General features: G+C 33.8%; 2 protein-coding genes and 1 long non-coding RNA gene across 3 annotated transcripts; all 3 read left to right on the top strand.

Annotated features, from left to right (window-relative positions):
- The first annotated feature begins 4,147 nt into the window (after positions 1–4,147).
- Positions 4,148–10,521, top strand: LOC11412403 (putative D-cysteine desulfhydrase 1, mitochondrial). Its single transcript, XM_003631100.4, has 7 exons — positions 4,148–4,734; positions 4,811–4,902; positions 7,010–7,102; positions 7,450–7,507; positions 7,584–7,697; positions 7,962–8,059; positions 10,082–10,521. Exons 1-7 carry the CDS (start codon positions 4,228–4,230, stop codon positions 10,284–10,286), a joined length of 1,167 nt encoding a protein of 388 aa, XP_003631148.1. The 5' UTR covers positions 4,148–4,227; the 3' UTR covers positions 10,287–10,521.
- On the top strand, positions 4,910–6,495 carry LOC120577425 (uncharacterized). The gene is made up of 2 exons (XR_005643511.1): positions 4,910–6,264; positions 6,401–6,495. It is a non-coding gene; the product is annotated as an uncharacterized lncRNA (long non-coding RNA).
- A 4,652-nt stretch (positions 10,522–15,173) lies between the features above and the next one.
- Positions 15,174–20,998, top strand: LOC112417030 (uncharacterized). Its single transcript, XM_024771687.2, has 9 exons — positions 15,174–15,401; positions 15,520–15,716; positions 15,798–16,137; positions 16,220–16,258; positions 16,341–16,415; positions 16,510–16,569; positions 17,148–17,212; positions 20,185–20,275; positions 20,644–20,998. The coding sequence occupies exons 1-9, from the start codon at positions 15,231–15,233 to the stop codon at positions 20,692–20,694; spliced, it is 1,089 nt and encodes a 362-aa protein (XP_024627455.1). The 5' UTR covers positions 15,174–15,230; the 3' UTR covers positions 20,695–20,998.
- Positions 20,999–21,722: the final 724 nt, after the last annotated feature.

The raw sequence follows: 21,722 nt of genomic DNA, 5'->3' as shown, positions 1-21,722 counted from the left end.
AATGTATCAAAAGTTTCAATCAGCCATTGAGCAATAATGAAAGTTTCTTGAGACACATAATCGTGGTTTCTAACTCTAAAAGAATGTGTCATAAAGTCATGGTTGTTTGAAAATATTATGAAATTGTCTTCAATACAACCTTGATCAAATCAAAACTCACTCAAGGTTTTGTTTCTTATACTCATACTCATGCTTATATTTTTAATAGGGTTAATGATGTTTTACCCCCCTGTAATATAGGTTATTTTTGGTTTTCCCCCCTGTAAAATATATTTTTTTATTTACCCCCCTGTAAAAAAATTTTTTTGAAATACCCCCCTAATAGGTCATAAAAAAACGAAAAAATTTTGCAAAAAAAAAAAAATAAAGTCGTTTTTTTATGACCTATTAGGGGGGTATTCCAAAAAAAAAATATTTTACAGGGCGTAAATAAAAAAATATATTTTACAGGGCGGAAAATAAAAAATGACCTATATTACAGGGGGTAAAGCACCATTAACCCTATTTTTTTTAATGTGAGACATCGACTTCACTATACAAAAAAAAAAAAAGTTATATTTATATAGTATAAATATCTGTTAAGAAACGTTTCTTGCATTTCATTTAATATCTTTTGGTACTCAATTACTTCATTTGATTTATGGTCTACTTATTTATTAATTTTAAAAAACCAATGCCATAATTTTTCCAAGGAACATTTTATTCCTCCTAAAATTTAATTAATTCAAATTATTTTTCGTCAGTTTGTTTTGATAAAAAAAATTGGATGCTAAAAATATTTCAGATTCTACAATTAATTCAATGATGATGCTATGAGTAGTCATATTTTATTTTTTGATGCAAAATTATGTCCAGTAAAAAATTACACAGCATTTAATCTCATATCAATTGTCCCAATTAATATAATTAATAATTTCCTTTTACAACTAATTACTAACATTTATCATTAAGAAAATCATTTATTTCATAGGATATGTTTTTCTATTAATTCAATATATTAAAGATATTAATTTTCAACTATGATAATGAATACATAGTTTTCAAATTTAAAATAGAAAATTATACATATTTTAAGCATCTTTTTGTCAAAACAAAACAAAAAACAAGTTTTTTAGGATAAAAATTTGTTAAGAAAAAATGAAAAATAAAAAAACTAAATGACATAAACCTAGCTCAATAAACAATTATGGACATAATATTTTCCATTAATTTTAGTGATTGTCTTTGTATTAATTATCTTTACTGTCACCTTAAATTTCATTTAAAAATATTATGACATTTAATCAAATTAACTTTACCCACAACAATATAGGAGAATGAACATGAAATAAAATTAATATGCGATGAAAAATATATATGTATGCAACAATGCCCTTAAACTATATTGACATTTTTATCATTATAGAAGTTTCTTATACGTAGCACTATCATAACTAATTATAGTATACATATTTTTTGTTTTGCATCATGAGAATTGATATAAAATTTATGCTGCATTTTTTTATGTGATTTGAAAAATTTATAGGCGAAATTTAAGGTGTTTTCTCTCTATAAAATAAAAAAAATATATTAATAGCAGCATCTAAATTAGGCACAAGATATGCAAATAAGAGATAAAAAAACAAATATAACATGTACCAACATTTTTTTTTAAAGGATAACACATAGCTGTTATAATTTAATAAGGAGAAATGATATTTGAACATTCATTTAGTGACAATTTTTGTAACAACTTTCTCTCTCATACTCACATTATTTTTTACTTTATCTCTCTATTGCTATGGTTTCCGTGCCAATACCACTTTTTTCTTTGTAAAATATGGTTGTCAAATAAGTTTTTTTTTTTTTTTGAAACCCCAATCATCTACCGCCTTCCAATACATATTAATAAAAATAAAGGGAAAATATGTACAAAAGAGTGGGGACTAGGCCAAGACCCTCTGAAAACAAAAAGAAACGACGGAAATAAAAGACAAAAACATGCTAAGGAAATCTAAAATTAGGAAACCCATGTCTGTCTCTAGCAAAATAAACTTCCAATGAAGCAGCCAAATTATGATACCTAGATGTCGCAATCAGACCATGTCCCAAGTCTGCCATAATTAATGTCCGCACCACATTTCCTCTCCCGGTACAAATAAGGAGTATTTGAACGATACATTCCACGGAGAGGAACGCATGAATCATTAATACATATCCCACAAAGGTTCCAATAAATAATAATCATTGAGAAGATGGAAGAGGACCCTGTGAACGGGTTGAATAGCCTGCCTTAGTCTGCGCTTTATTTTGCTTTGCCAATTTCTTTCTCTGAGACTTAGAAATAACGGGGGAAAATGGAGCATCTTCATTCACCGCAGCTTTAGCCAACCATGTTTTCATAAAATCAATATCCTTCTGTAACGTTGGATCCACCGTTGCATCAGGATCAGCCCGAATGGAATCAACATTTAAAGGCTCTACCGAAGTAATAATTGGTTCATGAGTCACCGCAATTGCGGATCTAGCCACAACGTCTATAACATTTGTAAGTGGCATACTGAATGGATTTTGAGAGATATCAAGAGTATGATTTACCGTGGTTACCGAAAGGAGGTGAGCTGTTCATGACAATGTGCTCCAAGTGCTGCCCTGTATCGTTGAATCATCACATTTGATTAAGAGAAACCCCACAAGTGAGATACACACCAAATCTTCACCCAAAATCTTAAGACATTAGGTATATTTGTCATCTCATTTATATGTTGCTCAATATATACTCGTGCATCCAACGTTGAAATTTAACTCATACATGATACATTAATATCCCTCTCTTACGTGCGAGACTCTTTTAGTATGTGATCCTGTGAAATTGCGAAATAAGGTCTGAGGCGCAACATGGTAAAAATATGGGCTGGTGAAAGTTTTGTAGAGGGATGTATATGTTCATTTTTTCATGTGAAGAGGGAAAGTAAATTAGAAAAAGAAAGTAGATCAAAAGGACTTTAAACATGAGATAAATAACAAGGGATAAACTAGAAGTGTGTTTTTTTTCGTGATAGTATAGAGAATAGAGTGACGTGTTGGTAACGTTATGGATTTTTTGAAGGAGTTAGAGATTACTATGTAATCATGCTACCAAAATCATAGACTCATTCAAAAAATGCCACATCAATTTAAAATGTCTAAAAAGCGTGTATTTTATCATTTGATTATAACACACTTGCAATTTCTCATTATTAGATCCCACTAAAGATAAAGACCAAAAGTGGAGGAATTTAAAATAATAGGCGATTTAATAAAAAAATTGCATGAAAAAAAAATGACATCCAAAATTTGAATTTTTTTAAAAAAAATAAAGCTAAATTAGCCCACCTAAATTGACGCTTGAGAGAATCGAACCTGAGACTTTGAGGATGTGCATAAGCCAATACCACCAGGACAACCCAAGTGGGTTTCAAAATTTGAAACTTCAGATAAAAACTAAACAAATGACACCGAAAAACTAACAAAACAAATCATTACAGTGTTGGGACTTCCATAGGAGCATACATTGAATTGTATAATCACATTAGGCTAAGAGCAACAACGCAAGTGAGATTCATATAAATTAGGTATACGACTCATCCAAAGTGATCTTAAGACATTAGGTATACGACTCATCTAACTTATATGTTGGTCAACATCTACTCTTGAATCCAATATAAAATTTTAACACTGCACACATTAGAATCTCTCCATTAAGTGTGAGACTCTTTGTATCTATGATCTACCACTAAGGCCCACTTTTGCTCCCCCACAATATTGAACCACGATAGGATACCACAGTTGGAGGATTTGAATCGATACATTGGAGAAAGAGCAACCACACAAGTAAGAATGATACGACATATTCAATCAAAATTTTAAAGCTTAAGTATATAAAATTTTTCACTTATTTGTCGGTCAACCTCAACTCTTTTATTCAGTCTTTACTAGAGTCTTTACTAGACACTTGATACATCACAACATTCCATCTCTTCAATTATAACGAAATTCTAGCCCTTAACACAGGTGTCCATACTAATATGATAAATATACCAATACTTAACCACATGAACATTTAAAACCATTTTTATTTTAATAAAGGTGGAATGGACAAAAAAAAGCTCACTTAAATTGGAATGGACAAAATTGGATTCATATTTTGATTGTGAAAAAGTAAAATGGCGAAAGATAAAGGAGTGAGAGTGATGTAATTGTAATGAAATGTATGGTCATCTGAAGAAGCAAGTCTCAACAGTGATGGCGGGGTTTGAGTTTCTGAGTGTGAAGCCATACACAGCTCCTTCATGGGCATCCTACCTAGACCCCATACCTTCTCATATTGTCTCTCTTGCCCATCTTCCGACTCCGATTCACAGATGGAACCTTCCGAACCTGCCAGCCAATACGGAAGTGTGGCTGAAGCGCGATGATCTTTCTGGAATGCAATTGAGTGGAAACAAAGTGCGGAAATTGGAGTTCTTGATGGCCGATGCAATTGCTGAATCCGCTGATTCTGTTATTACAATTGGAGGCATCCAAAGTAATCACTGTCGTGCCACTGCCGTTGCTGCTAAGTATTTGAATCTCGATCCTTTCCTTATACTCCGCACTTCTAAGCTTCTCGTTGACCAAGATCCCACCCTCACCGGCAATCTTCTTGTTGAGCGTTTGATTGGAGCTCACCTTCAACTTATATCCAAAGAAGAATATTCACAAATTGGAAGTGTTGTGAGTCTCCTCCTCCTTCTCCTTTTCCTTACTTTCTCTCACTGTTTTCATTAACTAACTCACTCCTTTCCTTTAGACACTTGCCAACCTCCTCAAAGAAAAGCTCATCAACCAAGGGAGGAGGCCATATGTTATTCCTGTTGGCGGATCAAACTCTCTCGGAACATGGTCTCTCTCTCTCTCTCTCTCTCTCTCTCTCTCTCTCTCTCTCTCTCTCTCTCTCCACATCATTATTTACCTCTTTTCAATTTTATCTTGTTTTTTCCTCCATTATTTTTTTGCATCAATTTTGAATTTCACTCTAGGGTGGGGTAGGTGAGAGAGATTGTGCAGCCTAAACCATGCTCGAAGATATCACTTTATCCCATATAAGTTTTTACTCAATTGGCACACGTTATATATGATCCACATCTGAGACTGAACCTTGGGTCTATGTATACCTTCTCCTCTAAGTCTCCATGCAAGAGCACTTTTTTTTACATTAAACTGATCAGTTCTCACCCAGAGACAACAAAAGATAGTAAAATCCAAAAAGTTTTCAAATTTGTCTTTGGAAAAAATTGTCTCGTCATAATTAATGTCATAGATTGTGGACCCTGTTGGTGCACACAGAGGAAGAGTTGTCATTCACCCACAATAGGTTCTGCCATTGAAAAAGAACAGAAACACATTAGCTACTGCTGAAAGGAATAATAGCGGTAAAAAATTACCCACAAAAAGTAACTCAGAATATTGTTTTGACCTCCGAAGACGAGGTGGTAACAAGAAAACTTGGAAAATTTTGTGGCGGACAGCAGGGCATCGCATGGATGCCACGCATCGGAAACGGAAGTCTATTGTGGCGGTGCATGTTGGTGCGTCTGCTGGGCTCTGGGACCACTCACTTATGAGATCTAGCCGATCCAAGGATGACAAACATCTGGATGTGGTTGCTGGCGCGAAAGCAATGGCTGACAGCGGTAAACGGTGGCTGTGTGCAACAAACAACAACGGACAAGAACTTGTTTGACCAACAGGAAATAAATGGGTACCGAATGTCCCAAAGGGCTACCAAGTAGGCAGCAAAGAAAGACCATAATGTAGGCGGCTAGGATTTTTATGCTGGAGCAAGGCCCTCTAAATCAGGAGCTCCTGATATCATGTGAAAAAATATTTCTGATATAATTTCAGTTGTGAATAGAGTACTCATAATTACACATAATTATAGAATGAGGAATGCCAGGGACACTCTCTTTTCAACACTCTCTTCAACACTCATTTTCTTATTGGATAAAATCAATGTATGACCCACCACTTTGAGTGGAACCCATTTCCAAAGTGTGAAACCCACCATGATTTAAGCCAATTAAAAAGTGAGTGTTGGAGAGAGTGTTGCTAGCATTTCTCTTATAGAATACATGTCTATTTACAACCATATGATATTCTTTCTGTGGCCACCCACAATGTTGAACTCCCTAAATTTCATGCTCCAAATGTGCTATGTTCGGTGTGTATGTTAGAGGGGGGATATTTGGATCAGACATAAGCTAGGTATATGGCCAAACTCCTTTCAAATCAATGGTTCTTTTATCAAAGGAATGTATACTCTGTGACTGGTTCTTTTACCATTATTTACTATGTTTTCAAATCAAGCAAACAAAACCAATTCTTTGTAATTCAATGTCAGGTTAGTCCATGATATCAACTTTTGAGAACCAATTCTTCATATACTTGTGGTGTACAAAGGAATGAATTGAAGATATTGAAATATCTACTCTTTTATCTTCTGCTGTTGGTCAGAGCAAGTCAGCAAGATTGATCTAAAAATTCTTGTTATTGTTCTTCATGTTATTTGTACTTAGGCTTTGTTAGCAGGATAATCTTTTACTATGGTCTAGATACACTCTTCATCCAACATCCTAATATTTTTATACTCGAAAAATTGGTGAGGATCTTGGGGACTGGAAGTTTTGAACTGCATAATTCCCAAGTCCTGATTTCAGATCCAACAATAGAAACCAAGCTTCTTGCCACCAAGCGGGATCTGCTTGATCGTAGATACTTTTACTTTGTTTTTATTATTTGACATTCTTATTGTAAAATTTGTAATTTAGACACACTATTCTCTATTTTTAGCAATATACAATATTATATTCAAAGCTAATTGATATGATACATCAACTCTTATCCGAATAGCATCAATCTATGATTCTATATTGCTAAAGGATCGATTCAAATCCTATTACAATAAATACAAAGAATTTGATTCTACCACTGATTAAATTATTCTACTCAGGGGCTACCTAGAGGCAGTTAGGGAAATTGAGCTGCAGATTCAAAGTGGAACAAGCAATGTCAAGTTTGATGATATTGTTGTGGCTTGTGGCAGGTTCTGGTCTACTTGATTTATTTATATTTTCCTTAGCAACCATCCGTTTCCGCTTCATTGGATTCTCTTTATATTGGAGGAGCTTGTTTCTATAACTTTTAGGCATCTTATAGTATGCATGATGTATTCTAGAACAAAAACCGAATACCGTTTGAAAGTGTGGATTTAATATAAAAAATCAAGATTTGGCCATGAAAATTTGTATGTTTGTGCTTTGATTTTGCAATTTACAACCAAACTCCCATGTGAATGTGAGCTTAAGCTGTGTTATGATGAAAGAGCATTATCTATTAAACCATGAAGTACATTTTCATCTACTTAACAACCTATGTTTTTTATTTTTCCAGTGGGGGCACAATTGCTGGTTTAGCATTGGGTTCATCATTGAGTACCTTGAAAGCAAGGGTATGCCTTCTGCTTAGATGACTCACATAGTCCAATTTTTCACATGATGCTTATACCATTTAGGTGCTACCTGCAGGTGCATGCATTCTCCGTTTGTGATGATCCGGATTACTTCCACAACTTTGTTCAAGGCTTGCTTGACGGACTCAAAGCTGGTGTTAGCTCCAGAGATATTGTCCACATACAAAATGTGAGTGTATTTCTAAAATGGTAATGAACAGAAGGATAGTGAACAGAAGGTCTTTTCTGACCGCTAAGATGTCTATGGTTCTTTTTGTGAAAATATACACATACTGGTTCTTAATCAAGGATCACACTCCAGCAGACATAATGTGCTTGTGTACCAAGTCATAACATGAAGGTTCCTAAAACACATGTCTGGTCTGAAAAACTTACTTCATCATCTGGCTTTGCAATGCTTTTTTACTGATGATGAAAATTTAACTGCTTACAGGCCAAGGGTCTTGGCTATGCAATGAACACTTCTGAGGAGCTTAATTTTGTAAAAGAAGTTGCTGAAGCTACAGGTGTTGTTCTTGACCCGGTATACAGGTATTTATTCGACCCACATTGTATATTGCTCTTTTGGATCCATTCAAACTATGGTGTCTTTTTTCTTCCACAAACAAAAGGCCATTTATTGTGCATCACACGAACATCTAGTTCACAAACTTGGTTGTTTCCACAAACGAAAGGCCATTCATTGTGCATCACACGAATATCTTTCCATTTCTTGTGGATCTTTACCTTATATCCTCTTAGTGGTTTAATCAACAATTTTCTTATGTATGGGTTTGTGATCGTTAATTCCTTCATATTGTTTCCTTTGAGCATCTTTAATGGGTGAACTAAAGTGTGTAAGCTATGTTGATTTTTGTGGGGTCAAATTGTTATTTAGGATTTAACCGATCCATGGTTGATAAGTAGTTTTTACTTTAATGGTGGTTGTTTATAAGGACTCAAACTTGACCCTACATGTTTATAGTTTTTAGGCTTAAAAGCAGTTTTGACCCCCTATGTTTTAAGAAGTTGCGATTTTAGCCCCCTAACAAAATAAAATACAAAACCGCCCCCTAAGTATTGCCCCTTTTGCAGTTTTGGCCCCAGACCAATTTTAACCAAGTCAATGCACACGTGGATGCACATGTGTAATTTTTTTAATTAAAAAAATAAGAAATTTTTTTAATAATTAAAAAAAATCACATGTGGCATCCACATCAGCTTTGACTTGGTCAAAATTGACCTGGGGCCAAAACTGCAAAAGGGGCAATACTTAGGGGGCGGTTTTGTATTTTATTTTGTTAGGGGCCAAAACTGCTATTAAGTCTAGTTTTTATTCAAAACTAATATGAATTTAACTATTATATTTAATTAAAATGCATACAAATATTAATTATTAAAGTTGTAGAAAAATTATTTTAATAAACTTTACCTAAACAAAATGTAAATAGTAATAAATATATAAAATTAAAAGTGATGCAAAGCACACAACAATAATGCATAAAATCTACATTTTTAATGGTATGATTATAGAAGATTGAAAGAAAACAAGAGAATAAAATTATAGAAGGTGTTGCTAAAAAAAAAAAAAATAGAAGGTGAAATTGTATGTAAAACAAATATAAGTTTTTTTGACAAAAAAAAAATAAAAAATCGTACTACAATATTTATAGGAAGATAAAAATGCTCATATTAGTTTTTTTTTTTTTTTTTTAAAGGAACACATCCATTATTTTTAACTAGCGTTTTGCAAGTGCCCGTCTCTCCTATCTTCTTACTGTGTTAACGTGTAAAAATTATGAACAATAGTTTTTATGAAATATTGATTAAAATTATTTTGATTTTGATTAAAATTATAGGTATAGATAATAGATATTTTGCACTTTCACATTGTATCAAACTATACTTATTTTTTCCAATGATACCAACAATATAACAAATATAATATAAATTTTATTTTTTTTTGAATAACATCAACAAAATTGAATTCTTACAGTCAAAATTTGTTTAAGTGTATAATTGGAAGGAGAAAAAGTCAACCCAAAACGGCCTATTTTCTTTATAGATGAAATAGCCATTGGCTATTATAAAAAAATAATAATATTTAATGTTTAAGATTTTTTTATCAATGATTTCAATGCTTGAGTTGAGATTATTTATTTTTAGGTTGCTTCTATAGTTGATGTACACTAACTTTTTTTTTTTTTTTTTTTTGCTTTCGCACCGGTTTCCGACCCATCAAAGGTGAGCGACTAATCCGGCTCATGCGTAGAGGCATGCGCACTGATCAAGTGTTGTTCCCCTGGGAATCGAACCCGGTATTCCCCGGGTACATCCTTGGAATGAACTCCTTGCCACTGGAGCCCAAGCAACTTGGTTGATATACACTAACTTTTAATTCACCCAAATGCAAGTTTTATATAGTTGCCATCATTTATAAGAAATTTAGGCAGTGAACCAAACATGATATAAAAGGGAAAATAAAAGTTTGATCAGGAGACTTAATCGTAATTAGATGTCTATCATTGAATATTACTGATTTTATTTAACTTAATATTGTTTATTCCTTCTCAGCGGTAAGGCTGCTTATGCAATGCTGAAAGATATGAATGAAAATCCAAAGAAATGGGAAGGAAGGAAGATCCTCTTCGTACATACAGGTGGCCTCTTAGGATTGTATGACAAGGTCGATCAGCTGGGTTCCTTTGTAGGGAATTGGCAACGAATGGATGTTAATGAATCTGTTCCCAGGCAAGATGGAATTGGAAAGATGTTCTAGAGAAAGAAAGTAAAACCCTTATTGTTTGCATGTATGTCTGTATAAATATATCTTGCTCCAAATAAGTTATACTTTTATTGCAGTGCTTACACACTGAATCCTGATGTTGACATAATGATAATAAAAATGCCCAAAAAGAAAACGACGTCTAGGGTGGAGATAACTGGCTATATGAACTATGCTAGTATTTGTTAGGAAGATTTAGCATTAGAAATTGCAAAATACATATGCACAACCCCCGAGCTCGAAATTTCAAGACACTGGGCACCATGTACTGTGCCTTCTTTCTTTGCATATCCGCAAGTTAGGTCTGATTCTAGACCTAGTGAGGCAAACCCAAATTGATCAGTTATTGTTAGGGGATGTGTCCGCACAACTATAGCGATTATTGACTTCCATTTTATGCTCTTACGTGGTTTATTTGATTGCTAAATACTCTTTACTTGTGTTATATACTTCGAACTATAGGAATTTTTGAGTTCTATAATCTGAAAACTTAATTTTTTAGGCATAATATATACTCCATCCGGTTACATTTATAAGCAACTTTCCCTTTTTTAAATTCATTAAATAACTTATGTATCTGGACTATATATAATCTTGATTAATTAATTAATTAATGAATTTGAAAAAGTACAAGTTGCTTATAAATGTGATCAGAGGGAGTATTTAAAATTGGGATGAAGGTAAATCTGTGTCTTAGATTGTGAAAAATAGTATGGTTCGTACGTTCTAACAAAATTTATTTGAATTTTCTGCTGTAATAGATGAGGACCGTTCAATTTAGATTAACGGCTAAAATCATTCAATTGTGTTAAACTGATGTGTAATTTAAACCGTCTGATATGATACCAACGACTGAGATTTGTTATTGCGTCAAACTATGTGCTTTTCTAGAGCACCAAATCCTAATCCAATTTTGTAGGACTAAAAATAGTGATTTTTGTTGATGGGACAAGAAACATAATTATGGAAAGAAGAGTGTTATTTGAACAACCATTTGGTTGACAATGTATGAGATAACCATAATTTACAAGGAAAAAATAGATATTTTTTATAAAAGCTACATATTTAATATAAAAAACACAAGTTCCAAGTTAAAGTTACTACTTTAAACTTCTTATCATGTGCAAATTTGTGCATGATAGAAAACCCTTTTTTATTTTAGGCTTAAACGCACTTTTTACCCTCTAACTTTGCAAAAGTTGCAATTTTGGCCCCCTATTAAAAAAATTGGCAAAAGTGATCCTCATGTCTATCCCTTTTGCAAAACACCAATTTTAACTTGGTCAATCATATATGTCACGCCAGCTGTGTACATTTTGAATTAAAAAAAAATAAAAAAATCCACATATTTATCAATTGAATTAAAAAAACGAAAAAGGAAAAGAAAGGAAGTTGCACGTGAGAAGAAAAAAAATGAAAATATGAACACACCCCACTACCCATCTCTCTCTCCCTCACCTTCATCTCTCTCACTCTTTGTCTTTCTCATCTTCATCCTTATTCTTCTTCAAACTTATAGAATCATCTTCGTAAATTCATCAATTCAAGCAAAACTCATAAATCAGATGTTTAACACAAAAAAAAAAAAATCAGATATCTAACAATAAAACCATAACGTTGAAGATTAGCCCCTTCTAAGGGTGATGAACACTCATCTGATTCTGGTTGTTTTTGTTTGCTGATAAAGAGAAAGATAAAAGTTCAGATTTTAACAACATAACTTCATTGTTGCTTCTGCTACTACCCCTACTACCACCATCGTTGTATACATGATTCAATTCACAAAGGTTTTGAGGAGTTTGATAAAGAAAAGGTTATTGTTTATAACATTTATAGCTGAAATGAGTGAAAGATCGCAAAGAAAAGGTAAAGGTGAATAATTAGGGTTAAGGTGAATGATAAGGCAGTGACAGTTCTGAACATATTAAAATTCGATTTTGGTAAAATTTTGCAGAAATTCCACCCCAAATTTGTGGATCCGGGTTGGTCTAAGTTTATGAAGATTTTAAAAGGAAAAATAAAATACCGAAACGCAAGGAACAACCAGAACAATGATTGAAACTTGTGAATCTGAATTGGAATCATTGAGATCTAGAAGCGAATTCGAAGTTGGTGTTGGCTTTGGTGGTGTTGGTGTTGTACAGTTGCAATATTCATAATATTTTTAATTTTAATTTTTTCGTTGTTTTAATTAATTTCTAAAAAGAGAATTGGAAATTGTTGGGTTAAGAGGATGAAGAAGGAGATTGATGAAGAATGAAGGGAAGAAGAAGATGCCTCACGTGCCTCACCTTATTTTCCTTCCATTTTTCATTTTTTTATTCTCTAATTACACGCATGGATTTTCGTTTCTTTTATAATATATAAAATATACAGCTGATAACTTTTTAAGTTATGTGGCGTGACACCTAGGATTGATCAGGTCAAAATTGATCTTTTGCAAAAGGGGTTAAATATGGGGGGTCATTTTTGCCACTTTTTTTAATAGGGGGTCAAAATTGCAACTTCTGCAAAGTTAGAGGATAAAAAGTGTGTTTAAGCCTTTATTTTATCTCTTGTTGCTTTAGTTTTTATAAAGGGGTTTTCTATCATGTGCAAATTTGTACATAATAAGAAGTTTAAACTAGTAACTTTAACTTAAAACTTGATTTGCTCAAAAAAAAAAAAACTTAAAACTTGTGTTTTTTATAGGCTAAAATATGCTTTTGGTCCCTGCAAGTATAGCGAGTTTGGGTTTTGGTCCCTGGTTATTTTTTTTTTTTAAAAACGTCCTTGCAAATTTTTTTGTTTTTTAAAATAGTCTATGGGCCCAATTTCTTGCTAATTTGGCGCATTTTCGCTTATGTGGTAGGTGCTGACTGTGTAAACTTGTATATGTGGCATCCAGGTGGAAATTATTTTATTTTAACTAATTAAAAAACATTTTAAAAAATCAGAAAATATATTTATGAAATTAAAAAAAAAAATTATTTTTAATTTATTAAAAACACAAATCCTTCTACTTCACCCCTTCTTGGCATATCCTCTTCTTCTTTGTTCTTCATCTTCGTTGTCATTCTATTCAATCCTTCATCAATTCATCTTCAAATCGAAATTTTGGAAATGAAATTCTGAATTCATCACATCTTCATCTTCTTGTTCTCAAATTTATTCAAATCCAAATAAAAAATTCTGGAAAACGATAATGGTTCAAAGTTCAGATGAATATTCATCCAAATCTTCACCCATCTCCAAAGCAAAATTCATCCAAATCCAATCGAATCTTGTAAACAAAAATCAAAATGGACACAAATCCATCATGGGTCGGTACAAGATCTTGAAATTTAACAGCGACTGGAACTGGAGCAACGGTTACAGGTTAGTGAAATTGATCTAAAACACACATGCCGTTGTTACTGAGAGCACAAAAATTAAAGAGAAAAACAAATCAATGATGAAATAAAGGAAGATAAGGGAGGGGGAGGAAGCAAAGATGAGGGAGGACCAACAGAAACAACAACAACAACATCCATCCTCTTAAATCTTCCCTCCTTTACAAACTCTCTCACCGGAGACACACTCACGGTCACCGACATTCTCACACCGACCACCAGCGTTTTTTTTCTCTCTCTCTCAACACCCCTTCGTCTTCTTCTCTCTCTCTCTCAATCCAATCTCACCCTTCCGCCGCCGCCGTCACAATCTTTACCAGGTCACCTTCTTCAACCAGATCTAACTACATCAATTTGTCACTGATGAAAAAAGGAAGGAAAGGTGGAGGGGAAACTGAGATGCCCAGATTATTGAATATGTTGTTGATAGTTATTGAAATCATGGAAAAAGAATGAAGAGAGATATGAAAGAAGAAGAGCAAGAAAAAGATGGTGTTGTAGAACTTTGGGGGAAACTTGTTTGATGATGAGGATGCTAAAGTGAACGAAAAAATATTAGCTTGATGAAAGATAATATAGGAAACATGATAAATTGAATTTGTGTGGATGATACCGGTAGTAGAATGGAAAACGATGAAGAAGGAAGAATTTTAGTTTTTTGGATTAAGGAAATTAAAATTAAAATAAAACATATTTTGATTTTTTTATTTTATTTTTTAATTTCAGATAAAAGCCAGGTGAGACAGATCAGATGCTACGTGTACAAGTTTACACCGTCAGCACCTGCCACATAAGTAAAATTGCGTTAAATCAGCAAGAAAGTGGATCCAGAGACTATTTTAAAAAACAAAAATTTTTGCAAGGATGTTTTTCAATTTTTTTTTTACCAGAGACCAAAACCCAAATTCGCTATATTTACATGGACTAAAAACATATTTTAGTCTTTTTATATATTAAATATGTAGCTTTTAATAAATAATTGTTAGTTTCAATAAAAAGTTACTACTTTTAGTTATCTTAACATTCTTTTAAAAAAAAAAAAAGTTATCTTAACATGTGCAAACATGTACAATATTGCACATGTCAGACAAACCCAATAAAAAATAGGCTTAATTGCATTTTTGGACTCCTATCTTTTCAAAAGTTGCGGTTATGAACCCCTAACTAATTTAAATACAAAACAACCCCCTATGTTTTGATTCTTTGGCAGTTTTGGACTCCCAGTCCATTGTGACTCGGTCAACGCTGACGTGGGATCATAAGTGAGATGCCACATGTCAATTTTAATTTATTTTTTTTGCCTTGGGGGGCAAAACTGCTATAGTTGAAAAGGTTTTGTAGTTTTTTTTTTAGGGGTTCAAAATCGCAACTTTGAAAAAATTAAGGGGCTAAAACTGCAATTAAGCCTAAAAAATAATGTGAGGAGAAATTGTTACAAAATTATCACAAAATAAATTTTCAAATATGATTTTTCTTCTAGAAAACATATTTAATCTAAAAATTGAAGATGTAAATTAGTTACAATAACAGGGTCACGTGGGGATGTAAGGAAGGAAGTTGTGGGAAAATGAGGTGGTGTGGAAATGCAACAAGTTCAATTGCAATTGCAATATCAACAAGTGGAGTGGGCGTGCCGTCTTCGTCGTCGTCATCGTCATCGTCATGGTTTTGTTGTTGTTGGAAATGGAAACTGTGCCACAACAACTCTACTTACCCAGTAACAGCAACAACAACAACGGTAAGCTTTATATCTCTCTATATTTAACTCAATTCAATTCAATTCAAGAGAACTTGAAATCCTTCATTTTGTGTCCTCATTCAATTCAATTTAATTGTCCATACATATGATATTAAAGGAACTAGTTTGGCCATATCGCAATAATCGGAATGTGATGATGAAGAAGAAGAAGGTGCGTTGTCTGAAAAGGGCAGATGTAAGTGAAGGACGAAGACGACAACAGGGCTTTGAATTCGATCCTGAGCTGCGGTCGGTGCTTGAACTTGCAACCGACTCCGAGTTGTCTGAAATTCAAACAATCCTTTTCGGCCCCAGGTGTTTCTTTTTCTTTCTAATAATAATAGTAATAATAAGTGTTAGTTGTTACTGACTAAGTAAGTACTTATCAATTATCAGCTACTTGAGTCCTTTGCTTAAATCAATCACAAGTGCATCAAGTAACATGGATCCATCCATGATCGAACATGACATTCAACTACGCCAACACTTTATTGAGACTCTTGAGTCCCGCTTTTTCTTCCTCGCTGCTGATGCCCGTTCAACATTAAGGGGTTGGAGGCCTTCTTACAGAAATGTCTTGCTTCACCTAACCTCTAAATTGAATATTCCTTGCTCAACCCAACTCCACACTCACCACCTTGAACTTGAAATATTCCTCCACCTTTTACACTTCAACTCCCATGTATCCGCCTCCTCTCATACTCAATGGAAACACTTTCAATCTATTCTTTTCAAGGTTCTTACTAATTCTCATTCACTATTTATCTCAGTGTCTTTTCAATTCTCTATTTTAACTCATCTTTTCTTTCCATCCCCAGGGAGGTGGTATATTTACGTTGGCAAAGATATATCAATTGGTAACACAGTATATTCCTCTTTTATTTATTCAATATAATGTATCTCAAAATACATCATTCATGACCATATGATCACTTGTAGTTGGCGAGCAAATTATCTGGGAAAATGCTTGTAGAAGCTGCTAACTACCAGGTTAAGAAAGAGTTATTGAAGAAGGTATACATTGGTATTGCTGCCTGTATTGCTAACGCGGCCAATCTTTCTCAACAATAACTTATACATATATTTTTTTACACTATATGATTTCCAGGGTGGACAGGTAGCTTTGATCAATCTAGAATCCAGAGCTGCTTTGCTTGCAGCAAAACAGGTGCCTTACTGCACAATTTCATATGCTTCTTTTGTTGTCAATTTAATTCAAAGGGATGTATTTTAGCGGCATGAATGTTGTTCTAAATATTTCCAGATCGATAGATAAAACTGATTCTTTGAAGACTAAAGATATTATGTTGTAACCAATATTTTAGAACTTCAACTTCTTATGTATCAGTTAAATAGCCAAATTTAATGAGTTTAAATTTAGACTCTTTGTCATCCTAGCACCTCATTGTAATATGTGGGAGTACGGATTCACTCTTAGCATCAATTTCTTTACATGGTGTCGTGGACAAAAGGTTTAAATTATTCCATATGTAAATACATGGTTCAGCCAATTTATTATTTCTGAATCTACTTAATCTTAATCTTTTTACTGCTGTTTGGTTCTAATATGAAAGAAAAACAGGGTATATTTCAAGATAAGAATAATGATTTTTTTGGTAGCTATAAACGCAAAAATAGTTGTTTTTTTTGTCTGTTACTCATGTATGTTGATTTTATTTTTTCAAAAGTAAGTTAGTGTTGATTTTATACTATATTTATTATTATCTGATGTTTGATCTGTTGTAGGGTTTTCTTGGTGCTGCGTCAAGATATCTGGGTTTTAGAAGCATGCTCACATTACTTGGACCTGTGTATGTCCTACATCTTGTTTTAACGACTTCAATTTGTAGCAGTTTTCTATTTGTGTACACTAAATTTTCCTTTAATTGAATAACAAATGGAGAGGGGGGATTGGAGAGAGAGAGGGAATGCTAGGATTACGACAGAATCACGAGAATGTGTAATCATGGGGTAGGGTAGCCGTAAGAGGGTAGTTTTTGGCATCTTAGGTCTCGGGTGGTGTAGAGAGTGTGGATCTGATTCTTCACTTAGTTTGTTTTCTATTTTCCATTTTGTTCTCTGTAATTCACTTCTGCAAGGAGCTAAGCTCGATCCATTTAATTTTTATTTTATCAGGAAGAGGACATATCCCTATTGTATATAATGAAGAGAGGACATATCCTCTGTTCCAGTTCATACAGAATTATTTCGTAGTGCTTATCTCTTATTTCTGTGCTGGTTCCTATCGACATAATTTCTTTTCTTTTTTATCTTGTTAGTTTATCGATCAGTTTAGTTTACCTATGTTCCTTCAGTGATTGAACATAGAAAGTGGCCTTGAAGAAAAATGCCGCAGTGAAATATGGCATTTCTTTGTCTAATTTGGTCCCCCTTTTCTGCTGCTACTTGAATCAGACTCTGATTTTCTCACCTGGTTGAACAGAAACGGGCAACTTTTGACAGTGGGGAACTGGAATAACTTTCTCTGGCTCTGTATTTATTTTTCTGTGGTGGTCTTTTGCACTCTCTGATTTTTCTGTGTTCTTTCCCTGGCGATTTTGGTTGTGCTTGGGAATAAGAAAGGAAAGAAACTTCTAATTCTTCTACTTTTTTTTTTCCTTCTCAAGTTAAAACAATTCAAGTTGAAGGGGAAATTTTACGTGACAGTTGTAAGATTGGCGATGTTGTATGGAACATAGTGTTGGACATTGAAGAACCAACACGAAAATAAAATAAGCATAGCGGAGATGAGAATGTTTCGTTGGATGTGTGGTAAGACTAGATAGGTAGGGTTAGAAATGAAAATATTAAAGAGAGGGAGTTGGGGTAGCACCTATAGTAGAAAAGATGATGGAAAATAAGCTTAGATGGTTTGGGCATATAAAGAGAAGATCTCTAGATTCGGTAGTAAGCAGAGTAGATTAGATGGCAGATAGTCAAATCACTAGAGGCAGAGGAAGACCTAGAAAAACTATAAGAGAAACTATTAGGAAAGACTTGGAGATTAATGAGTTCGATCCAAAATATGGTTTATGATAGAACAGTCAAGTGCTTGGTTTATGATAGAACAGTCAAATCACTAGAGAGAAACTATTATGGCATAATTTGATCCATGTAGCCTACCCCACTTAGTGGGATGAGGCTTGGTTGTTGCTGTTAAAAAACAGTCAAGTGCTTCTATACAAATAAAGTTAACCATTTTTTCTTGCTTCTCAAGTTTTGCTTTTAGCTGAGTTAATGTTGTGTTCTGGGGTAAAAAAGGGAAAAGCTTAACCCCTCACCCCTTTTCTCATCCTCATCCTCCACTTCCCTCAACTCCACCCAGTCTAAAGTTGGCAACTAATACCAATGGGGTAAATTTGGAAGCCCATTGGCGTCGACCCTCCCACAATGCCACCTTCCTCCTCTGGCACCCCAACTCTGACACCATTGACATTATCAAGAACAACGCCAGTGACTCAACATCATCATTGCGTCCCCTACTACTCGACTTAATTCTATCAAATCTCTTCTTTCAATTCCATCATCCTGTCGTTGCACGCGTTCTTTATCTGTTTCTTCCTCTCCTTAAATGTAACCCCCTTTTGGGTCACCTAAACCACCGACACCTGCTATTATTATGCCTGCTTCCATTTCCATCTCAACATTTTCCTCGTGATCACCCTGTCGTAGCTCAAATTCCCTAAGTTTGTCTTGTCAGGATCCAATGATGACGACAACATTGATGTCTTTACCTATGAAGGGAGAGTATCATCATCTCCATAAAAGAGACTATAACATTTTCGGCATCACTGGTGCTGTCATTTGCTTGGGTATATTTGTACTTGCAGGCTTTGCCACTAAAAGTCCAGGCAACGAAAGTCAACCGTGAATGTCATGATTGTGGTGTGAGAACATATTTGGAGCCCTATAACCTTTAGGGTTTATATACAATATGGATTATAACCTGCTATCTCTCCGACGACTATGGCAGCAGTGTTGGGAAAGGGGAGGGGTGGCCAAGAGTTATGTGCGGGATGGGGCGGCAGTGTGTGTGATTGTGGAAGGGGCCGCCGTGAGGATGGAATGGTTGCCCTGAGGGGTGGGGAGGAAGGAAGAGAGAGAGAAAGAGGGGGGTATGAGTCGTATGACCATTATATCCCTGGTGTACCTATTTAATTTGGATTGTGTTAGGATATAGGATAAAGATGAGTTTGTTAGGATATGGTAAGGAGTTATTTAGGGAAGTTGTTAGTTAATGGGGTAGTTAGGATTATCAATTTATCATGTATAAATAGGGAGATTTTGTGTGGAGAAGGGAAGGATTTGTACTAGTTTAACATTTGATTAAAAGAGCAATGACTATTGTAGAGAAGGGGAAGCCCTCGGAGGAGATTTTTTCCTCCTATTCTTTCTTATTTTCTCAATAAAAGTGTTATTTCATTAATTCTTTTCAATTCTTGGGTTTCTAACAGACTGTTAATTAAAAAATCTGTAGATCTAATGTGTTATGGATGTTACGCATCCAATAAACCATTTTTTATTTGTGTACCATATGGTGCCTTGCTTTTATTTCTCTTCATGTCTGATGGAGCATTTTTTTTTATTTCACTTAGTCTGATCAGTTGCTAGACAACTTTTTGTTGACTTGTCAATGAACTCCGTTTATCGTATTTTTTTCGGTACTTTGTACCATTAATATTTGTCAACTGCAAATCTATTCCCTCTTTGCTCTCATGTTTTATTATTGTTTGTGGCATTATAAATGAGTATTTCTGATCGTTTTATTTGGCATTTGGAACAGGCTTTGGGGAACACTTCTGGCTGATCTTGTCATTCAAATGCTGGGAACGGATTATGCTAGAATCTTGCGAACAATTTATGCTTTAGCTCAGGCAATATTTTTGTGCTCTGTTCTAAGTCTAATTTGCCTGCCGGACTTGATATGATTTGCTTTCTGTTGTGCTTCTTTAGTGATTTATTTAGGGCACTTGTGGTATTGAATATACCCCCCCCTCCCCTCAGGATCTCTTTCAAATTTGCCTCTCAAACATAAGATAATTATTTATCTTTGAGGCAAAATATATTGGCATAACTATCTGCTTAATATGCACAATAACGTGATGATTTTGCTGCCTATTTTATGATAGAATCAGTGCCTTTTGATTTTAAATTTTCACACAAAAGAATAATTATTATTAGCTACGAAGTATTACTTGCTAGTTGTCTGACTTCCACTTTTGGTTTTTTGTTTTCGCTTCAGATTCGAGTGATCCGTACGTACAAGCTACCATCTGACATTGCTGAGGAATAGTTAAGTGGTTCCTTTCAAGGGTGGTGATTGTGGAATATGTTGGACTTTGAGCTCGTTGAAAACTTTGGAGGATAGGGACGTGTCAGTAAACGGTTCTAAAGTAACACAAGCACCACTCTTTTTTGAGAGAGCACAAGCACCACTCTTAAAATTCGTAAATATGTTAATATTGGCCTAATAGACTATAGGGATAAATATGTTTTTGGTCCCTGTAAATATACAAACTTTTCGTTTTAGTCTTTCTAAAATTTTCCTTCAACTTTTAGACTATAAAATTTTCAATCACTACTTTTGGTCCATATTTTTAAGTTAATTTATGCATTTTTTAATGAAATTGTGCAGAAATGTGTAGAATATTGTAAAAATCTTTTTCAAAAAAAATTAGAATTTTTGAACAAAACATAAATTTAATACGAATTTTTAACCATCAAAAATATAAAAATTCATAGTAAATTCATGTTTTGTTAAAAAATTCTAAATTTTTGTGAGATTATTGTAATATTTTGAATTTTTCTGCCAAATTGTATTCAAAAATATGAATTCTACATATGAGTTTACTTTAAAAGAGGGACCAAAAGTGAAGATGGAAAAATTTTGGGGACTAAAAGTTGAAGGAAAATTTTAAAGGGACTAAAATGAAAAGTTAGTATATTTATAGGGACCAAAAACATATTTAATCCTAGTATTTATGCCTACTCTTTTGCGGCTGAATTAATCATTCCTCTGAAGATTTATTGGTTTTTAGTAAATAATTCAAACACTGTTTAAAATCATTCCTCTCCATATATAAAAATAATTAGTTTGTTTACGGCTTTTAAAATTGTTTCATTGAAAACATTACATGTTTTAAATTGTAATAAATTATAACCGGTAACTGTCGATTTTCAATAATATAGTGAGGGTAAAACTGGAATAAAAAATTATAAGTTATAAACTTAAATGCTATTTGAAATGGTGTTTGAAAAATAAGATATAAACTTGTGATAAGATGACATTTATCAAACAAGATTTTTTTTAGACATACGAGT

This window comes from Medicago truncatula, chromosome 8 (genome assembly GCF_003473485.1).
Source record: "Medicago truncatula cultivar Jemalong A17 chromosome 8, MtrunA17r5.0-ANR, whole genome shotgun sequence".
In the NCBI taxonomy this organism is placed as follows: Eukaryota; Viridiplantae; Streptophyta; class Magnoliopsida; order Fabales; family Fabaceae; genus Medicago; species Medicago truncatula.
The sequence above is the reverse complement of the archived record's forward strand: the minus strand, read 5'-3'. Positions and strand labels throughout refer to the sequence as shown.